Source organism: Pollicipes pollicipes, unplaced genomic scaffold, assembly GCF_011947565.3.
Source record: "Pollicipes pollicipes isolate AB1234 unplaced genomic scaffold, Ppol_2.1 Scaffold_5724;HRSCAF=6776_pilon_pilon_pilon, whole genome shotgun sequence".
NCBI classification, from domain to species: domain Eukaryota; kingdom Metazoa; phylum Arthropoda; class Thecostraca; order Pollicipedomorpha; family Pollicipedidae; genus Pollicipes; species Pollicipes pollicipes.
In genome coordinates, this window is record NW_023596746.1 from 38,524,947 (window position 1) to 38,543,103 (window position 18,157).

The 18,157-nt window shown below is 54.1% G+C and overlaps 1 protein-coding gene across 1 annotated transcript; it reads right to left on the bottom strand.

Moving 5' to 3' along the window:
• Positions 1–2,390: 2,390 nt before the first annotated feature.
• On the bottom strand, positions 2,391–17,521 carry Hinfp (Histone H4 transcription factor). The gene is made up of 11 exons (XM_037226844.1): positions 17,444–17,521; positions 13,406–13,533; positions 12,342–12,451; positions 11,059–11,272; positions 7,786–7,922; positions 7,161–7,313; positions 6,034–6,232; positions 5,577–5,697; positions 4,801–4,937; positions 4,083–4,353; positions 2,391–3,596 (listed from the first exon to the last, which is right to left on the bottom strand). Exons 2-11 carry the CDS (start codon positions 13,510–13,512, stop codon positions 3,465–3,467), a joined length of 1,581 nt encoding a protein of 526 aa, XP_037082739.1. The 5' UTR covers positions 13,513–13,533; positions 17,444–17,521; the 3' UTR covers positions 2,391–3,464.
• Between the last annotated feature and the right edge of the window lie 636 nt (positions 17,522–18,157).

Below are 18,157 nucleotides of genomic sequence, written 5' to 3' on the forward strand. Positions count from 1 at the left end.
CGATCACCGTCGTCTTTCATTAGCTCGTTATCCCCCGGCCTGCGTGGCGGCACGGTGCTTTGTGTGACGGACGGAGGGCGCGGATTGGTTCTGCTCTCCGAAGCCAGTGTGCTGCGCCCAGACAGCCTGCCTGCCGGCGCACGATCGTAGTCATAGCCAGTGGATATGTTTTGTAAGACCCAGATGACGCCATGTTTGTACGTCGTGACATCGCCCGAAAGCGCGTAAGGTTTGGAAACGGGAAGGGGGGGGTGGGTGGATAGTGTTAGATGTGAGTACGGTAGATGCAGCAGATCTACGGAAAATGAGGGCGCGGTAGATGTAGCAAAAGCACTGAAGACGGGAGTCACAGAAGACGTTAGAAGCACAGAGGACGTCTAACATAGTAGAGGCACAGAAGACGTCCAACATAGTAGAAGCACAGAAGACGTCTAACATAGTAGAAGCACAGAGGACGTCTAGCATAGTAGAGGCACAGAAGACGTCCAACATAGTAGAAGCACAGAAGACGTCTAACATAGTAGAGGCACAGAAGACGTCTAACGTCTAATCCGAGTACGAAGGTCTGAAGGAACAAAAACCACCAGGAAGTCCACGGAGCGCTTCTGAGTGATTATGTTACACACTCGCTGTCATAGCACAGCTTGAAACTCCGAGTGTTGGCAATGTAATGCATGTTTTCTCTATGACGTCATTTAACCGCGCCTCTCGGTATATTGAGGGTCGATAGCTCGGCACGTGAACTCGGAGCCCGGCGCCGAACACAGGGCTGAAGTTTCCTACCCAGTTGGGGGAGGAGGCTGAAGTACAAGTCGAATTTCTGCCCCCCCCCCCCTCCCCACCCCCAGCTTTGGGAAGATAATTGGTTGAATCTGGAGAGTAATCTATTGGCGTGTTGGAGGTAGGTTGCATCATTTTCCCCTGACCGGCCCCAAGCTCATTGTGCGGAACTACACCACTGGCAGCATAACCAGAAGGTTATGGACTCCCTCGTTGATATCAAGCATCGTAGTTTCGTGGCTGGCACGGGTTCACGGAATGAGGGCATTTGGGGGGGGGGGGGGTTCCACAATGCTTACGCAGGTTCAGTGTCGACACAGTTGCGCAACAGACACTGACCGCTGTCATGCTGCCGCCCTGCGTAACATCCCCCCCCCCCATTCCCAACGCAAGGCACCGGGGATGCTGGGCCCGCGCGCCGTCGTGCAGCCGACGAGGGCCGGGTAATGTTGCGAAACAGTTTATGCCTTTATTTTGTCGTCATATTTAGGCTCTTATGTAGCAGCTCTCCCCGAAGGCTTCCAGAGAATATTTTGGTTCCGTCCTGCCCCGTCTGATAGCATCATGAGCTGTCTAGCATCACGCTCCGTCTAGTCCCGTCTGATAGCATCATGCTCAGCCCTGCCCCGTCTGATAGCATCATGCTCCGTCCTGCCCCGTCTGATAGCATCATGCTCCGCCCTGCCCCGTCTGACTAGCATCATACTCCGTCCTGTCCCGTCCGATAGCATCATGTTCCGTCTAGTCCCGTCTGATAGCATCATGCTCCGGCCTGTCCCGTCCGATAGCATCATGCTCAGTCCTGCCCCATCTGATAGCATCATGCTCAGTCCTGCCCCGTCTGATAGCATCAATAGCATCATGCTCCGTCTAGTCCCGTCTGATAGCGTCATTCTCCGTCTAGTCCCGTCTGATAGCATCATGCTCCGTCCTGTCCCGTCCGATAGCATCATGCTATGTCCTGCCCCGTCTGATAGCATCATGCTCCGTCCTTTCACGTCCGATAGCATCATGTTCCGTCTAGTCCCGTCTGATAGCATCATGCTCCGGCCTGTCCCGTCCGATAGCATCATGCTCAGTCCTGCCCCATCTGATAGCATCATGCTCAGTCCTGCCCCGTCTGATGGCATCATGCTCCGTCCTGTCCCGTCCGATAGCATCATGCTCCGTCTAGTCCCGTCTGATAGCATCACGCTCCGTCCTGTCCCGTCTGATAGCATCATGCTCCGTCCTGTCCCGTCTGATAGCATCACGCTCCGTCCTGTCCCATCTGATAGCATCATGCTCCGTCCTGTCCCGTCCGAAAGCATCATGCTCCGTCTAGTCCCGTCTGATAGCATCACGCTCCGTCTAGTCCCGTCTGATCTCGTCTGGATTTGGCACTGTTCTGTCCCGTCCAGTTTCTTCCGATGCTGTCTGTTTGCATTCCTTCACACGTGGCTCTGTCTGGTGCTGCCCGGTCCGGACGGTCCCACGTGGTCCCATGTGGTCTCGCCCGGTTCCAACCGATCCGGTCCGATGTCACCCGTTCTCGTCTGGTCCATTCTGATGTGGTCTGATCCCATGCGGTTCCTCCCACTCCCGTCCCGTCCCACCTACTCCCATCCAGTTTAATGGATATGACCACAGCCTGAGCCGCCTTCATGCCAGGCGCCAATCCTGATGACTTTTGTTATAAATGACATGGTTAACTGGTACTTTCCGCTCATCCGCGCTGGCTTTATCCCTGGCGATGCTTTCTTTCGACGTATTCGGTTTATATCTGACTGTCAACTGCATTTCTATGCCCCGGCAGTTATCACTTGTCTCGTATTGGACTTGCAACCCTGTCGATTTCCATCCCCGTCGATTTTTACCATTCGACTTTCTGTCCGGGAACCCATCTTGCCGTTCCATCCGCGAACATTCGATACCGTTCCATACACACACATTCGGCACCGTTCCATCCGGGCAGATTCGGTACCGCCCCATGTCCGCCCAAAGGCGGCTGCCGAAACTGTTCGCACCTAGGGCTGCCTGGGGTTAAACGCCATCGGATAAATGGGCTGCCGCGGGAGGAACATTACACCTGCGACTGCACACGCAGTTATCATGCATACATCCGCGCCCAAGGTCAGCGCAGGCAAGAAGGTATCCAAGAGTTCGAAAACGTGACAGCTGGCAGGAAGCCATGAACCCACAAACACGCGTGTCTCTGCATGAAAGACCGGCTTGTGATCATTTTTATTGGGTCGCGGGTGGCTCGCGAATGTTGATGCCGATGATGATGCCGAATGCCATTCGTGAGCCGCAGGTGGCTCGCGAATGTTGATGCCGAAGTCGGCCGCGGCACGGTTCCTCGCAAGGTACGTAAAAAATGATTAAATACTGTTCTCAAGAATGTTTTGTTTATTAAATTCGAAATACGAGCAGACGAACACAGCGGGTCACTCCTACTCAGCGCCACGCTCTCAAGCGACGTCGTGAGAGGCCTGTTAAAATCACCCTGAGGTAACTAGCGCTTCTCCAAACGCCAAGCACTGCGGACTCTCATCAAAACCGTCTGCGTCACACGCCCACCCAAGGGCCGTTTCGAGATCCTCCGGGCGCCAGATCGCCGCCTCTCCAGCCTGCCCAATATCCTATCTAACGGCGGCGGCAACGGCGGTGGTATCCGTCCGGCGCGAGACCCGCCGGCGTCGGTGTCAGTGCGCCGCCGCCGGCCCGGCCGCAGCCGCTGGCGGCGCCGTGCCGCCCTCCACCACCATCATCACGGAGTCTGGGTCGTCTGGATCGTCCATCTCCTGGGAGGCGTCGGTCAGCGCCAGCAGCTGCACCTGCGGCCGTATGCCCGGGGGTGAGGCCCGGCGCGCTTCGCGGCCGGTCGGCCCGCGTGGGACCGCGACCCTCGAGGCGGCGCTGGGCGGCTGGCAGCGAGCTTACAAACGGCGCTCCGCCGGCGCCGCATGCCACACATTCGTTGTGCCTGAACGTTTGGGCGGTGGCGCGCATTGTGCTGCTCTGGTACTTACTAGATGTCTAAAGGACGGGGTGAGGTCGAAACCAGCCAGCCGAGTAACCATCATGACAGCAAGGTCTAGCAACTGGGACGGAAGGGCCATGTCATCACATTTCATGGCGCTAGGGCAGGCATCTCGGAAAAGTCTTCAACTACACGCCATAATGTGTCCAATGTTATAAGTGTCAACCTGAAACGGCATTCATTGAGCGATGCATTCGGTGCACGCGAAGACCGTCCAGCTCGTCCATCAGCACGGGGGTCTCCCCAAGCCGCGCGCCGACCCGCGGCGGACCGTTCCCACCTGTTCGCCAGTGACGCAAACGAGCACGCGCGCGCCGGTGCCGAGCGCGACGCGTACGCGCTCAGGCAGGCGCAATTCGCGGCCGTCGTCGGTGGTGATTGTGTCGGGCACCTCTCCCTCGCCGCACGTCAGCGCCAGCACGTCCGGCTCGGCGGAGGCCGCGCCGGCGCCGGCTGGCTCGGCCGGCCCGCCCAGCACCTGTTCGGCCACGTCTAGCGACTCGTAGCGCAGCGTCTGCAGCCGGTACTGGCCGTCCTTGTCGCGCTTGTAGCTGAGAAGGGGGCGGAGGTCAGCGCGGCGGCGGCGAGAGGAGCGGTGGCAGGCAGTGGACCCGGACTGTCCCGGTTCAGGTGGGCATCCCACCGCGGGACCAGTCGCATTCAGAGGTTGGCAATTATAGCTAGATGAAACGGCAGCTGTTCGCATGTGGTATGCGTCATATTTTTGAAAATTAATTTCCTCAAATGCACACGTCTAAATGAATTAATGATGAGAAGCCCAGATCCTGACCAGAAATAGCAGAAACGAAATGTTAATCGCTGCCGTATCATCAAATGCAATCAATCCCGCAGCAGGCAGCCAATGCAGTCACATATATAGAAACCCCGTCCGACACCTCCAACGCCGCGACCTTCACATCAGACATTCAGTTCCCCCGCAGCGGACGTTCGACCGGGCGGACCACGGGCGGCGGGCGGCGGGCGGGCGGCGGACCTACTTGAAGCGGACGTGGCCCTGCGGCACGGCCAGGTGGTGGCGTCGCTTCAGGTGCTGGGTCAGCGTCAGGCCCTTGCCGTACTTGGCGTCGCACAGGTGGCAGCGGTACCAGGAGCGAGGCACGCCGGTGTGCTTCGTCTGAGGCGGAGACGATCAGGCGGGGACGTCAGCAGGGAGCGTTGGAGGCAGCCAGACAAGTCGACGGAGACGAGCAGACAGACACAGTAGCCGCGACAGCGTAACCAGACGGAAAGGGCAACAGCAACGGACGGCATATAATATTCAGAGATCTGGAGGGGCATGCACAACCTGGCGCGGAGGCCATTCGGGTGATCCAGACAACTAGCACGACTGCGACGACGCTAGCGCGGTGGTCAATCTGCGCGTCTGGACAACCAGAGATGTGGGGTTTGATTCCCGCGGTACCCGTCCTTTCTGCCAGGGTGAAAGGAAGCTGACGCCATACAGCCGCAGCTGCTGAGCGCGCCATAAAGCCCCACAAACTGACGCCGCTTTTCGATCGCGTGGCTATAAATGCCAGATGAGGAGGCCGATGAAACCCGCTGGTAACATGGTTCCAGTAAGTGACCGTCAGCCAGCCACACGGAAACAGTCTTGGAAAGCAAGTAGCAATGGGAGCGAAACAAGCCCGCAGGTGGTTCAGAGCACAGGGACAATGGCTGGCATGGTCGCAGGCGACAGGGACACGACCTAAGTACAGAGAACCACGGTACGGATATGAATCACAGAGCACGCATGGCAACCCACCACACCTACCTTCATGTGGATCTTGAGCCTACTGGGCTCGACGGTGCTGTATGGGCAGGTCGGACAGTAGGTGCGCCGGCTGGGGTCGTGCGTGAGCTCGTGCTTGTTTCTATCCCAGTCCGTTTTGAACCTGTCGGATCAGAAGGCAGTCGGCGGTGGGGTTTGTGTGGTCCGCTGGTTGACCTCGGGTCAGTGGTGCTACATGACGGTCCACGATGTGGCGTGTAGATACTTTACGTAGCGCGATTCCCGTTATGGGAGAGACCCTGGAAGCGCGGTGCGATTCTGAGCACTTGAAAACCCGAGGTCAGGTTCGAACAACGCTTTGGATTAAGAAAATTCTGAGCGGGGCCGATCGAGCATAACTTATCCCTGCAGCAAGACACGACACATGACCACCGCCGTAAGACCAGCTCGAGGGACCGGCTGGGGCGGGCGGACGCTGCCGGCACGCCAGCGCACCCACCCGCGCGAGCAGATGGAGCACGCGAAAGACGCTGCCTCAGAGTGTCTGAAGGCAATGTGCTTGTTGAGGCTGCCCGGGCTGGGACACGTCATGCCGCACACGGTGCAGCGGTAGTTGTTGATGTGGTTGCGGATGTGGTTCCGCAGCAGCCGCTCCGTCGCAAACCGCTTCAGACAGTGGCTGCACTGGTACTGCATATCTGGCGGACAGGCAGGCAGCTGGTACGAGTTCGATACCCCCCAGCTCTGTACAGGTTCTGACCCGGGGTTTCCATCGTTCTATAGCCACCCCTGTGCACAGAAGCCTGAAGCAGTGCGTGGAGCGTTCCGATAGGTCAACTGAGAAGCTGACACCCGGCTGTTGGCGCGTTTTCGCTCGCATTTTCGTCTGCCTTGGATCCATTTGTCATCAGGCGCTGTGCCCACGACGGGGCAAAGACACCATTTGACACATGATGCGGTAAGCAAGGTCTCAGGCTGGTGGGCGATGTTCTGCACGTTGCCTCTTGTGGCATGTATGGCCTTATACCTAACTATGGCTGGCCAAGCGCTGGACATTGTCATCCGGATAGTCACTCCTTGGGGAACTCCGGCGCCTCACACAACTACAATAGCGCAGGTGCGACATTTTCGTGGATTTCTGTGCATGTACTCATTTTTGTTCCCAATTATGCACTCGCAAATTATTTGCAGCATCCATCGTCCGTGTTAAAGACATTTTCGCATCGATTCTACAGGCATTGCACCACGGGCTTGCCATTCTGAACTGCAGTGGTTCCAGACAGCTCCATGTGACGTCATCACAACTTTTTTTTAGGGGGGGGGCTGACGTCAGCTGCTACGGACATAAGGTGAGTGTAGCTGATTGTAGCGATTGTCCCGATTGTAGCTGAGCGCCAATAGATTCGAGCATATCCATCAGTAACCCATGTAATTTCTAACCCACAAGACCCGCAGACACCGACACCGACGACACCGACACATGGACACTGACAGCGACACCGGCACATCGACATCGATACCGATAGCGACATCCGCGCACGGGCACGGGCACGGACACGGACACAAACACGGACACGGACAAACCAGCGCCCAGCCCTGGTGCCGCCGCACGGGGCGCTGCCGTACCTTCGACCGGCACCTGTCGGATGCAGTGGTCGAAGAACTTCTGGTTGCAGGAGAATAAGTTGCCGCACTTGGGACAAGCGGCCCATTTCTCCTGAGAGTGGGTGCGCACGTGCTCCTTCAGCCGGTACTGTATGGCCACTGTCAGGCTGCAGTCTGCCCGACAGAGGGAGCCAAGTTCGCGGTGGTGATCACGCCATGCATGCAGGCTCTGTCACACCTCCACGAGTCGCCACTTCGTCAGTCTTAATATCCTAAATCGATATTTAGGCACTGACCACTACTGACCCAAATGATCAACGGCCCAAAATGCACCACGTGCAAAACCATGGAAACGACTTTCTCTTTTTAGTTCCTATTGTGTATAGCTCAGAATTGGCATGCTCAGAACGTTAGAGCCAATATATCAGGAGTTACCCATAGAATTTCAGCTGACCATAGACAATTTCCTTAGTCAACACAACACCAGTGTGTACCTTACCACCAGATCTCCAAATTAAGTCTGCTGCCCTCAAAGACCAATTTTAGCACTAGCTTGCAGGCCAACCGTTGAAAACTGCGACACGACGGCCCCATCACCTCCGTCTTCTCCGACACGACTATCGCCACTACGGCACTGGTAAACCACCTTGCCAGAGGCACTTCAGGCTGGCTTGCGAGTTATCCTTGGCACTACGCTCGTAGTAGCAGTCGATGTGGTGCTCCACGTGCCAATAGTAGGCCTGCGGGTCGTCAAACTCTGTGTCGCAGCCATCCCACAGACACCTGCCGGCGTACGGGCGGGGCTCAGTACCACGCTCGTGTCTGACTCGGAGCTTCTGCCCGCCGGCGCGCGGCGAGCGCCGCCCTACAGACACCTCCCACTCGTGCCCAGTCGGGGTCCACCCGTAACCACTCTACAGCTGGAGGCCAAACACTCCAAGTACCACCGGTCAAACTCCCTGGACGGGACCCACCACATCATCACATCCCTCTCCACCTCTGGACTCTCCCCCGTCACCACAACCCTCTCCCTCTCTGGACTCTCCATCGTCATCACAACCCTCTCCCTCTCTGGACTCTCCCCCGTCACCACATCCCTCTCCCTCTCTGGACTCTCCCCCGTCACCACATCCCTCTCCTTCTCTGCACTCTCCCCCGTCATCACACCCCTCTCTGGACCCTCCTTCGTCACCACAACCCTCTCCTTCTCTGCACTCTCCCCCGTCACCACACCCCTCTCCCTCTCTGGACTCCCCTCCGTCATCACGATCCCTCCCTCTCTGGACTCTCCTCCGTCATCGCACCCCCTCCCTCTCTAGACTCCCCGTCACCACACCCCTCTTCCTCTCTGGACTCTCCCCCGTCACCACAACCCTCTCCCTCTCTGGACTCTCCCCCGTCACCACACCCTTCTCCCTCTCTGGACTCTCCCCGTCATCACGCCCCCCTCCCTCTCTGGATTCTCTCCCGCCACCATATCCCTCTCCCTCTCTGGACTTCCCCCCCCCCCCCCCGTCATCACATCCCTCTCCTTCTCTGAGCTTTCCCCGTCACCACATCCCTCTCCCTCTCTGGACTCTCCCCCGTCACCACAACCCTCTCCCTCTCTGGACTCTCCCCCGTCACCACATCCCTCTCCCTCTCTCGACTCTCCCCCGTCACCACATCCCTCTCCCTCTCAGGACTCTCCCCCGTCACCACACCCCTCTCCCTCTCTGGACTTCCCCCCCCCCCCCGTCATCACATCCCTCTCCTTCTCTGAGCTTCCCCCGTCACCACATCCCTCTCCCTCTCTGGACTCTCCCCCGTCATCACACCCCTCTCCTTCTCTGCACTCTCCCCCGTCATCACACCCCTCTCTGGACCCTCCTTCGTCACCACAACCCTCTCCTTCTCTGCACTCTCCCCCGTCACCACACCCCTCTCCCTCTCTGGACTCCCCTCCGTCATCACGCTCCTCCCTCTCTGGACTCTCCTCCGTCATCGCACCCCTCCCTCTCAGACCCCCCCCGTCACCACACCCCTCTTCCTCTCTGGACTCTCCCCCGTCACCAAACCCTCTCCCTCTCTGGACTCTCCCCGTCACCACATCCCTCTCCCTCTCTCGACTCTCCCCCGTCACCACATCCCTCCCCTCTCAGGACTCTCCCCCGTCACCACACCCCTCTCCCTCTCTGGACTCTTCCCCGTCACCACAACCCTCTCCCTCTCTGGACTCTCCTCCGTCATCACGCCCCCCTCCCTCTCTGGACTCTTCCCCGTTACCGCACCTCCCTCCCTCTCTGGACTCTCTCCCGCCACCCACATCCCTCTCCCTCTCTGGACTCCCCCCCCCCCGTCATCACATCCCTCTCCTTCTCTGAGCTTCCCCCGTCACCACATCCCTCTCCCTCCCTGGACTATACCCCGTCATCACACCCCTCTCCTTCTCTGCACTCTCCCCCGTCATCAAACCCCTCTCTGGACCCTCCTTCGTCACCACAACCCTCTCCTTCTCTGCACTCTCCCCCGTCACCACACCCCTCTCCCTCTCTGGACTCCCCTCCGTCATCACGCTCCCTCCCTCTCTGGACTCTCCTCCGTCATCGCACCCCCTCCCTCTCTAGACTCCCCGTCACCACACCCCTCTTCCTCTCTGGACTCTCCCCCGTCACCACAACCCTCTCCCTCTCTGGACTCTCCCCCGTCACCACACCCTTCTCCCTCTCTGGACTCTCCCCCGTCATCACGTCCCCTCCCTCTCTGGATTCTCTCCCGCCACCATATCCCCCTCCCTCTCTGGACTCCCCCCCCCCCGTCATCACATCCCTCTCCTTCTCTGAGCTTTCCCCGTCACCACATCCCTCTCCCTCCCTGGACTTCCAACCCCCCCCCCCTCCCTTGTCATCACATCCCTCTCCTTCTCTCAGATTCCCCCGTCAGCACACACCTCCCCCTGCCTGGACTCTCCCCCATCACCACACCCCTCTCCTTCTCTGCACTCTCCCCCGTCACCACACCCCTCTCTGAACTCTCCCCGTCACCACACCCCTCTCCTTCTCTGCACTCTCCCCCGTCACCACACCCCTCTCTGGACTCTCCTCCGTCACCATACCCCCTCCCTCTCTAGACTCCCCCCGTCACCGCACCCCTCTCCCTCTCTGGACTCTCCCTCGTCACCACACCCCTCTCCCTCTCTGGACTCTCCTCCGTCATCACGCCCCCGCCCCCTCTCTCTGGACTCTTCCCCTTCACCGCACCTCTCTCCCTCTTTGGACTTCTCCCGCTACCGCATCCCTCCCCCTCTCTGGACTTCCCCTTCCCCGCCACCACATTCTCTCCCTCTCTGGACTTCCACCCCCCCCCCCCCGTCATCACATCCCTCTCCTTCTCGGGCTTCCCCCGTCAGCACACCCCTCTCCCTGTCTGGACTCTCCCCCCATCACCACACCCCTCTCCTTCTCTGCACTCTCCCCCGTCACCACACCCCTCTCTGGACTCCCCTCCGTCATCACACCCCCCCTCTCTAGACTCTCCCGTCACCACACCCCTCTCCCTCTCTGGACTCTCCCCGGCCACCGCACCCCTCTCCTTCTCTGGACTCTCCTCCGTCGCCACATCCCTCTCCCTCTCTGAGCTCTTCCCGGTCAGCACACGACTCTCCCCTGTCGCCACATCCCCCTCCCTCTCTGGACTCTACTCCGTCCCCCACCACTTCCCCCTCCCGAGGCCAGACCCATCCCGTACCCGCTACACCTCTCTCTCATTGGAACAGACCAGACCAGACCAGACCAGACAAGACCAGACCAGACCAGAGCGGGCCAGACCAGACCGGACCGGACCAGGCCTGATCAGACCAGACTCGAGCAGCCCCGCCCGGCGACGCCCCACTACCGGTCTGCCTCTCGGAGCCGTGCCCGGCGGGCGGTCGGTGACTGACCTGAACGGGTCGGACAGCTCCGGCATCACATGCAGCTCGCCGCTGGCCAGCTGGCATGGCAGCATGTCATTGCGGCGCTGCACGTTGCGCGCGATGGCCGTCACCTTGCGGTGAAAGGCGTGGTATAGGATGTGACGCCGCAGCTCGCGCTGGTCGCTGGAGTAGTGGTCACAGTCCTCCCAGCGGCAGCGCACGTAGTCCGAGCCGTCGGCGCCTGCCGCATGGCGCCCAGTCCGGTCAGCATAGGTCAGGTCACACGGCCAAGTTGGGTCACATGGCTACATCATGTCATATGACCACGTCAACTCACAAGGCCAGGCCAGGCCAGGCCACACCAACAGTTCAGGTCAAATTATCAGGCCAGGTTACATAGCCACGTCAGGTCACACGGTCAGGTCATAAACCAGGTCAGGTCACAGGGCCACATCAGGGTCACATTACCAGGTCAGGTCACACAGCTAAGTCAGATTACATGACTAGGTCACATGGTCAGGTCAGGTCACATGCCACATTGGCTCACATGGTCACGTCAGGTCACACGGCCAGGTCGGGCCACCCAGCCAGGCAGTCAGCACGGATTACATGACCCAGTCCAGTCAGCGCAGGCCATAGGGCAAGAGGTCAGCACAGATCACATGGCTCTGCTCATTCAGCACAGGTCATGGGCAAAATGTCAGCATAAGTCATGGACACCAGGTCGGCGCGGGTCACGTGTGCCCGATCCTGCCAGCGAAAGTCACATGGCACTGCACAGATGACACGGCCTATGCAACCGCCCTTTCAGCAACGGCAACGTACGCTTTCTTTAACCATCGCCCTAATTCGACGCTTTTCATAACACGAATTGATCAGAATAGGGGGCTGCATCGACGCCCTTTCCCTTACAAGGGCGAGGGTTAAGCCATGCTCGACGGGGAGCTTCAACGGCCATTAAGATAGCTCCGTGGCTGCTGCTCACTTCCGTAGTCGACAGCGTGATTGTGCCACGCTGCAACACGTAAGGAAAGCAGCATAAAATGCCTTGGTGGGGCACATTCTGGGACTGTTCGGAGTAAAAACAACATGGAGAGAGAGCCCTGTCCGTGGGCACAACCACTGTTTCAACTTTTTGGCAGAGCATTTCAGGCATGGCCAGGGTCAACAAAGAACTTAGGTGCAACAGAAGAACAGAAAAGCATCGCATCCCAGCTACAGATAACGCACCGAGACGCTCATTCGGTCACAAACAGCACGCAGTACACGTTATCAAACCGACGTACCAATCCACGCCAGGGAGCACTTACTGAGCACTGGCACGTGTTCTCCAACATGACTGTTAAACAATTCCATTTTCTTTGAGGAGTACTTGCAGCCGTCCCAGCCACACTTCAAGTGAAGTTTTTCTTTGGTGCGTCTGGAGATCGTACGCAAAAAATACAAGTTACATTTGGACACTTGCATCTATGGGTGATAAAAGGACGCGGGGAGACACCTCCGATTTCCCTCAGTTGGCTGTGGTCTGCAGTATGCTGAACCGGCTCTACCTACTGGACCGGATCTCCCTACTGGATTGGCTTTACCTACCGGATCGGATCTCCCCACTGGATCGGACCTCCCTACTGGTCCGGATCCCCTACTTTCTACTGGATCGGACCCCCGATTGGATCGGATCTTCCTGCTGGATTGAACCCCCGATTGGATCGGATCTCCCTACTGGAAAAAGACATCCCCACTGGATCGGATCTCCCTACTGGATCGAACCCCCGATTGGATCGGATCTCCCTACTGAATCAGACATCCCACTGGATCGGATCTCCCAACTGGATCGAACCCCCGATTGGATCGGACCTCCCAGCGGGATCGAACCCCCAATTGGATCGGATCTTCCTGCTGGATAGAACCCCCGATTGGATCGGATCTCCCCACTGGATCAGACATCCCCACTGGATCTGATTATCCTCCTTAATCGGATCCCCCTACTGGATCGAATCTCCCAACTGAATCGGATCTCTCTTATGGATCGGATCTCCCCATCTTCCCACTAATTCCGAGAGAGCTTCATCCACTATGCCACAAAGGACCTTGAACCTATATAATTCAATGTACATCGCAAGTATTGGACACTAACACAAGGAAATAAAGCAGCACAGTATGAAACGTGCATGGTAAAGATATTTGTCCTTCTTACACCAACAGATACACTACAACTGTTTCGTGATTGAGTTAACAGACATGGAAAGCTCTTGACATGATGCAGTTATGATCAAATGGGTTTTGTCTTGCCCGATTGGTGTTATGAAAACAGATCCATCATTCAACATATCACGGGAACCAGTGCCACCTCACATTACACGACACATGTACTCACCTGATGCCAATCAGTTTGTGGGGCCTTGGCCTCCGGGACTCCGCGGATGGAGGCTTCTCTTCATCATCCGCCCCTGGGGGCGCACGTTTCCGGATTCGAAAGGGCATCTGTGCCTGGCTGGTTGACCCCTGCGAGCCAAGGACAATATTATCTTAATAAGCCCAACGGGATTCAACTCAGTGGGATGCGCGCATGCCCGGAATCACACGAACCAGTGGCGTCTTTTTGTCGCGTTTATAGCACGTTTCTTCCCGACAGCCACTCGCCCTTTTCGGTCCACGTTCTCCTCAGTGTTGTGTTCAACATAGGGAGAACAGGGGATAGACTATGCCTTTGTGGTAAAACTTCATATTGACCTTTGTACACGCAACACTTCTCGGACTGAATCGGGGTCGAATTCGGCTCTATTGGCTGACTGGATTCTGAATTGATTCACATGGTTCCCGACAGAACCGACACTGGTTTGATTCCATCTGGAAGATACCTGGTTCACACAATGATTCATCAAACTTCTGGGGCCTACGATGTGTTCTTCCCGGTGCAAAGTGAGCTACCCAGTTACTATGAACTAACCTTACATGTGACTTGGAAATCTGCGAACCTCTTGTCTTGTTATTAGAAATGCAAGGAATTGTACAGCAGGCTGAAGTTGCCAAGATGCCAAAACATTGAAGTTTGAAGGGCAAGTAAGTTTGTGTCCTATTACCCTAAACTTGCTGTTGTTTTGAAGACATCTTTAAAAAACATATGCTCTGTTCTGTTCTGTTCAAGCTATCATCCTTGTCTGGCATTTACACGATGTTTCGGCCAGTCAGGTGTTACTGAGCCTTAAGTGCTGGAAGGCACTTCACTTTCAGCCATGCACACTTAACGGGTTTCGTCGAGGGAATTCCCGGAATTCAAACCGAGGCCTTCTAATTTTTAGTGTATGGCACTCCCAATCACTGGGCTGCTCTCAGAGGACTCATAGTACAAAGTTATTAATTTTGTAAGTAATCTTCCTCCTGCTTTGCACAAACCTATCATAATAAGTGGGCATAATCCTTTGTTTACAATTGACCAAAGCGCACGCACGCACGCACGCACGCACGCACGCACGCACGCACGCACGCACGCACGCACGCACGCACGCACGCACGCACGCACGCACGCACGCACGCACGCACGCACGCACGCACGCACGCACGCACGCACGCACGCACGCACGCACGCACGCACGCACGCACGCACGCACGCACGCACGCAGAGAGAGATGAGAGAAGAGAGAGAGAGAGAGAGAGAGAGAGAGAGAGAGAGAGAGAGAGAGAGAGAGAGAGAGAGAGAGAGAGGAGAGAGAGAGATAGAGAGAGAGAGAGAGAGAGAGGAGAGAGTAGAGAGAGAGAGAGAGAGAGAGAGAGAGAGAGATATATATATATATATATATATATATATATATATATATATATATATATATATATATATATATATATGCATATGAACTGTGATATTCATTCCATTTCTAATAAAACTCAACCAAAAATCAACAAAAGTTTTGGTTGAAAATCTTACTTATTTGCACCAACTTTTCTTGAACCAAACTCACACCTGACACTAATTTCTAACAGTAATCTGTGAATCAGATTAAGCTCAGCTCTATTTGCCTTCATTTGTATATGTTTTTGCATCCACCCAACTGCAACCAAGCATAAGTCTGGCTGGAGTATGGCATGATAATGCTCCCCCAACTATTGAAGTTCATCCAACTGACAAGCTATGACAGGGCTAACTCCTCAATATTGGCATTGCACTTTAAAAAAAAAACAACAAAACATGAATCAATAGTGACAACTGGTGGCCTTGCCAATATGAAGCTGTGCATGTTGCCTATTACCAATAGAAAGGAAATTCAATGCAGTTCTAATCACTGGTTTGACAGGTCAGAGGAAATTTCCACTTGGGATGGTTAAATAGACTTCAGTTCTGAAAATATCTTCTGTTCTTGACAAAGCAAGGTAATGTTATAGTTCGATAAAATGGGTCATGCTTGATAAATGCAGCTAAAATGCCTCTTAGACCCAAAACAAAATATATCCCTGGCTGAGGCAATTCTTGAAAACCCCAAACCCCTTATATTCAAGTGATGCTCTTTTGCCCACTGTAGGTCAGTAGGTTACAACAGACTCAAACCCAGTTCACTTATCATACAATGAAAAAATGTAAATCTCATCTTACTCTTAGCATCAGTCTAAGGGCAATCAGTTCAAGTAATAGCATCATTTCAGTTTCAAGCTGAACAAAACTTCATTTGTTAGAGTTCCTTGCAAAGGGTAGCATGTAGCATGATGAGGAAACTATGCCATAGCTTGACACATCAAGATATATTCCTTGCTACCTGACACTAATGTGGACAAAGGATTAGGCATCATTAAGTTGGTAGTGCTACTGAAGCTGATGGATTCTGACAACTCATCAATATATATATATATATATATATATATATATATATATATATATATGTATGTATGTATTTCAATATTGTCCCAAGTAGCATATTTTATGGGTTCAGCATATAAATTCTTGACAGATGACAACAAAAAGCAAAAACCAAATCCACAATGTTTACTTTTAAACATCAATGCCTACTTATATCAGCTACAATACTTGGCATGGAGACAGTATCAACTCTTCAGGTTGTAATGGCATTCACCTCAATACTTAAAATGGCCACCTGTTCGCATATACTGCATATAGCAGGACATTTATTGCATGCATGCTGAACATTTTCCTTGACTTCAAAAAAGGGTGACCCTGTTTGAACACCATATTTTAATGCTTGGAATTTAGCCTAGTAATGTATCTTTCTATAGTCACCATTCTGAATATGACACTATCACAGCTACTCCAGGAAAATTCAGGTTATCATGTTAACTATCTATTTTTCTCCTTGTTTCTTCCACCTATGACACAAGAATTGTTATTCTAATTTACAATGTCAGAGTGATAGTGGAATATAGAATAGGTTTTCCTTGAGCCATGAAATGCCAGCACAGCAGTAACATGTCTTACAATGTCTGCATGTTGTTTATTGGTTGCTTGTGTATGAACACTTCAGATATATTTTACCTTTGCTTCCATAAGTTGATTGATATTATATTGAAAATATGTCCTGAGCAGTCACACTGACAAATACATTCACAACTTTTCATATTTACTGGTCATCATCCACATTTGTGCCTCATGCTACAAGATTATTTTGTTTATCAACTGACATTTTGTCACCAAAAATCATAATCCTACAACATGAATATTTTAGACACCTTCTCATCTTAGCTAAAAAATACAATAGTCATGATGCCAAAAGAATCAGTCAGCATTGGCCTGTCACACTGATGGCATGATACTGATACATTAATATCATCCAACAGGTCAACCAGCACCGGATTTTTCAAGACTGACTTTTTGCATGCTGTTTGCTGAGCTAACATGGCAGCAACACATGATGTATTCATGTGGAAGGAGTGTGAACATGACATGTGACATTAGGTTCCATCTGGACTATAGGCTGCAGATGGGACTGGGTAGGGAGGTCAGTCAGGGTGGTTATGCTAGGTTACATTACATTAGGCTAGGAATTTGGATTAAATCAGGTTAAGTTAATCAGATTAGATGAGGTTAGCTTGTATTCTGGTCCTCTGCCCTACTTTTTGGAGATAAGCAGGAAAATGCCCCAGGTACTCCCAAAGTACCCAACATATGGGTGCCTTTCCCTGATTTGACCCACTTTCTCATCCAGCTCTGAGTTTTTTGAAACATCTCAAATGAGAAGACATTTTTTAACCATCCTGGTCTCACTATGTATGCGCTTTTTGATGTAAATGTAGGATCATTAAAACCATTGCCTTCCACCAACTTAAAAAATTAAGTTCCAACACCGATAATATACGAAATAGGACTAATGCTGGAACAGCTTTATCCGAATCAGCTACATAAATCCTCTACATATAATTGCAAGATACGTCTGAAATAAATGAGCATGTTATGCATCAACACACCCCTTACCTGCTACGCGCGAGCCGAAGGCCGCTATGCGCGCCCAAACACGCTCAAAGAACTCGGTAACTGCCGAACGTCTGTCAGTGTAACCGCCGAACCGAAATCACGCGCGTTGGTAGGTTATGCGCATTATTTGCCTCATTGGCCGAAATTCTCTTTGGACACAGCGCAACTAAAATATCAAGCCATGGGTATTTGATGATGAATGTGCCGAAGCAGAGGTGTGGTTTTCTACCCATCGGGGCGAGGAGGGGGACTTTAGATCCAACTTGGACTCCAGCCCCCCAACTTTGAGAAGAAAGGCGGCGAAATACAGAGAGAAATACGTTTGTTGGCATGTTTGGGGCAATTTGTTATTTTTGCACTGTTACTGCCCCAACTCATAATTCGAAACAACGTCCATGTGCTCAAGTCGCCAAGCGTGTCGCTGGGGTGTCTGCTTAGTCTCATCTAGAGGCCCGGCTCCTGGTCAGGAGATACGCCCGCCCCGTGGCTTAACCAGTCTAAGCGCCTACGTGCCAACATTGAACATAACCGTGGCGGAGTGCGTGGGTTCGATTTGCTGTAACGCTCGTTATTTACCCCTGGCTGGAATGGCCTGCGCCTGGTGGCAGCGGCCAATCACGTCAGATCAGGCCATGGGGCGGGGTGGAGCGGGCCGGGCATTGCGGCACGTCTGTCCTTTGCTCCACCAGTTACGCCGTTGGACTGGAATCGCGC

Excerpts from the sequence above, each read along its gene's own strand:
- Hinfp (XM_037226844.1), bottom strand. The coding sequence starts at position 13,512 with ATGCCCTTTCGAATCCGGAAACGTGCGCCCCCAGGGGCGGATGATGAA. Across the intron at positions 7,314-7,785 it reads CCTGAAGTGCCTCTGGCAAG|ACTGCAGCCTGACAGTGGCC; the intron begins GTGGTTTACCAG and ends TCTGTCGGGCAG. Across the intron at positions 4,354-4,800 it reads CAGGGCCACGTCCGCTTCAA|CTACAAGCGCGACAAGGACG; the intron begins GTAGGTCCGCCG and ends CCCCCTTCTCAG.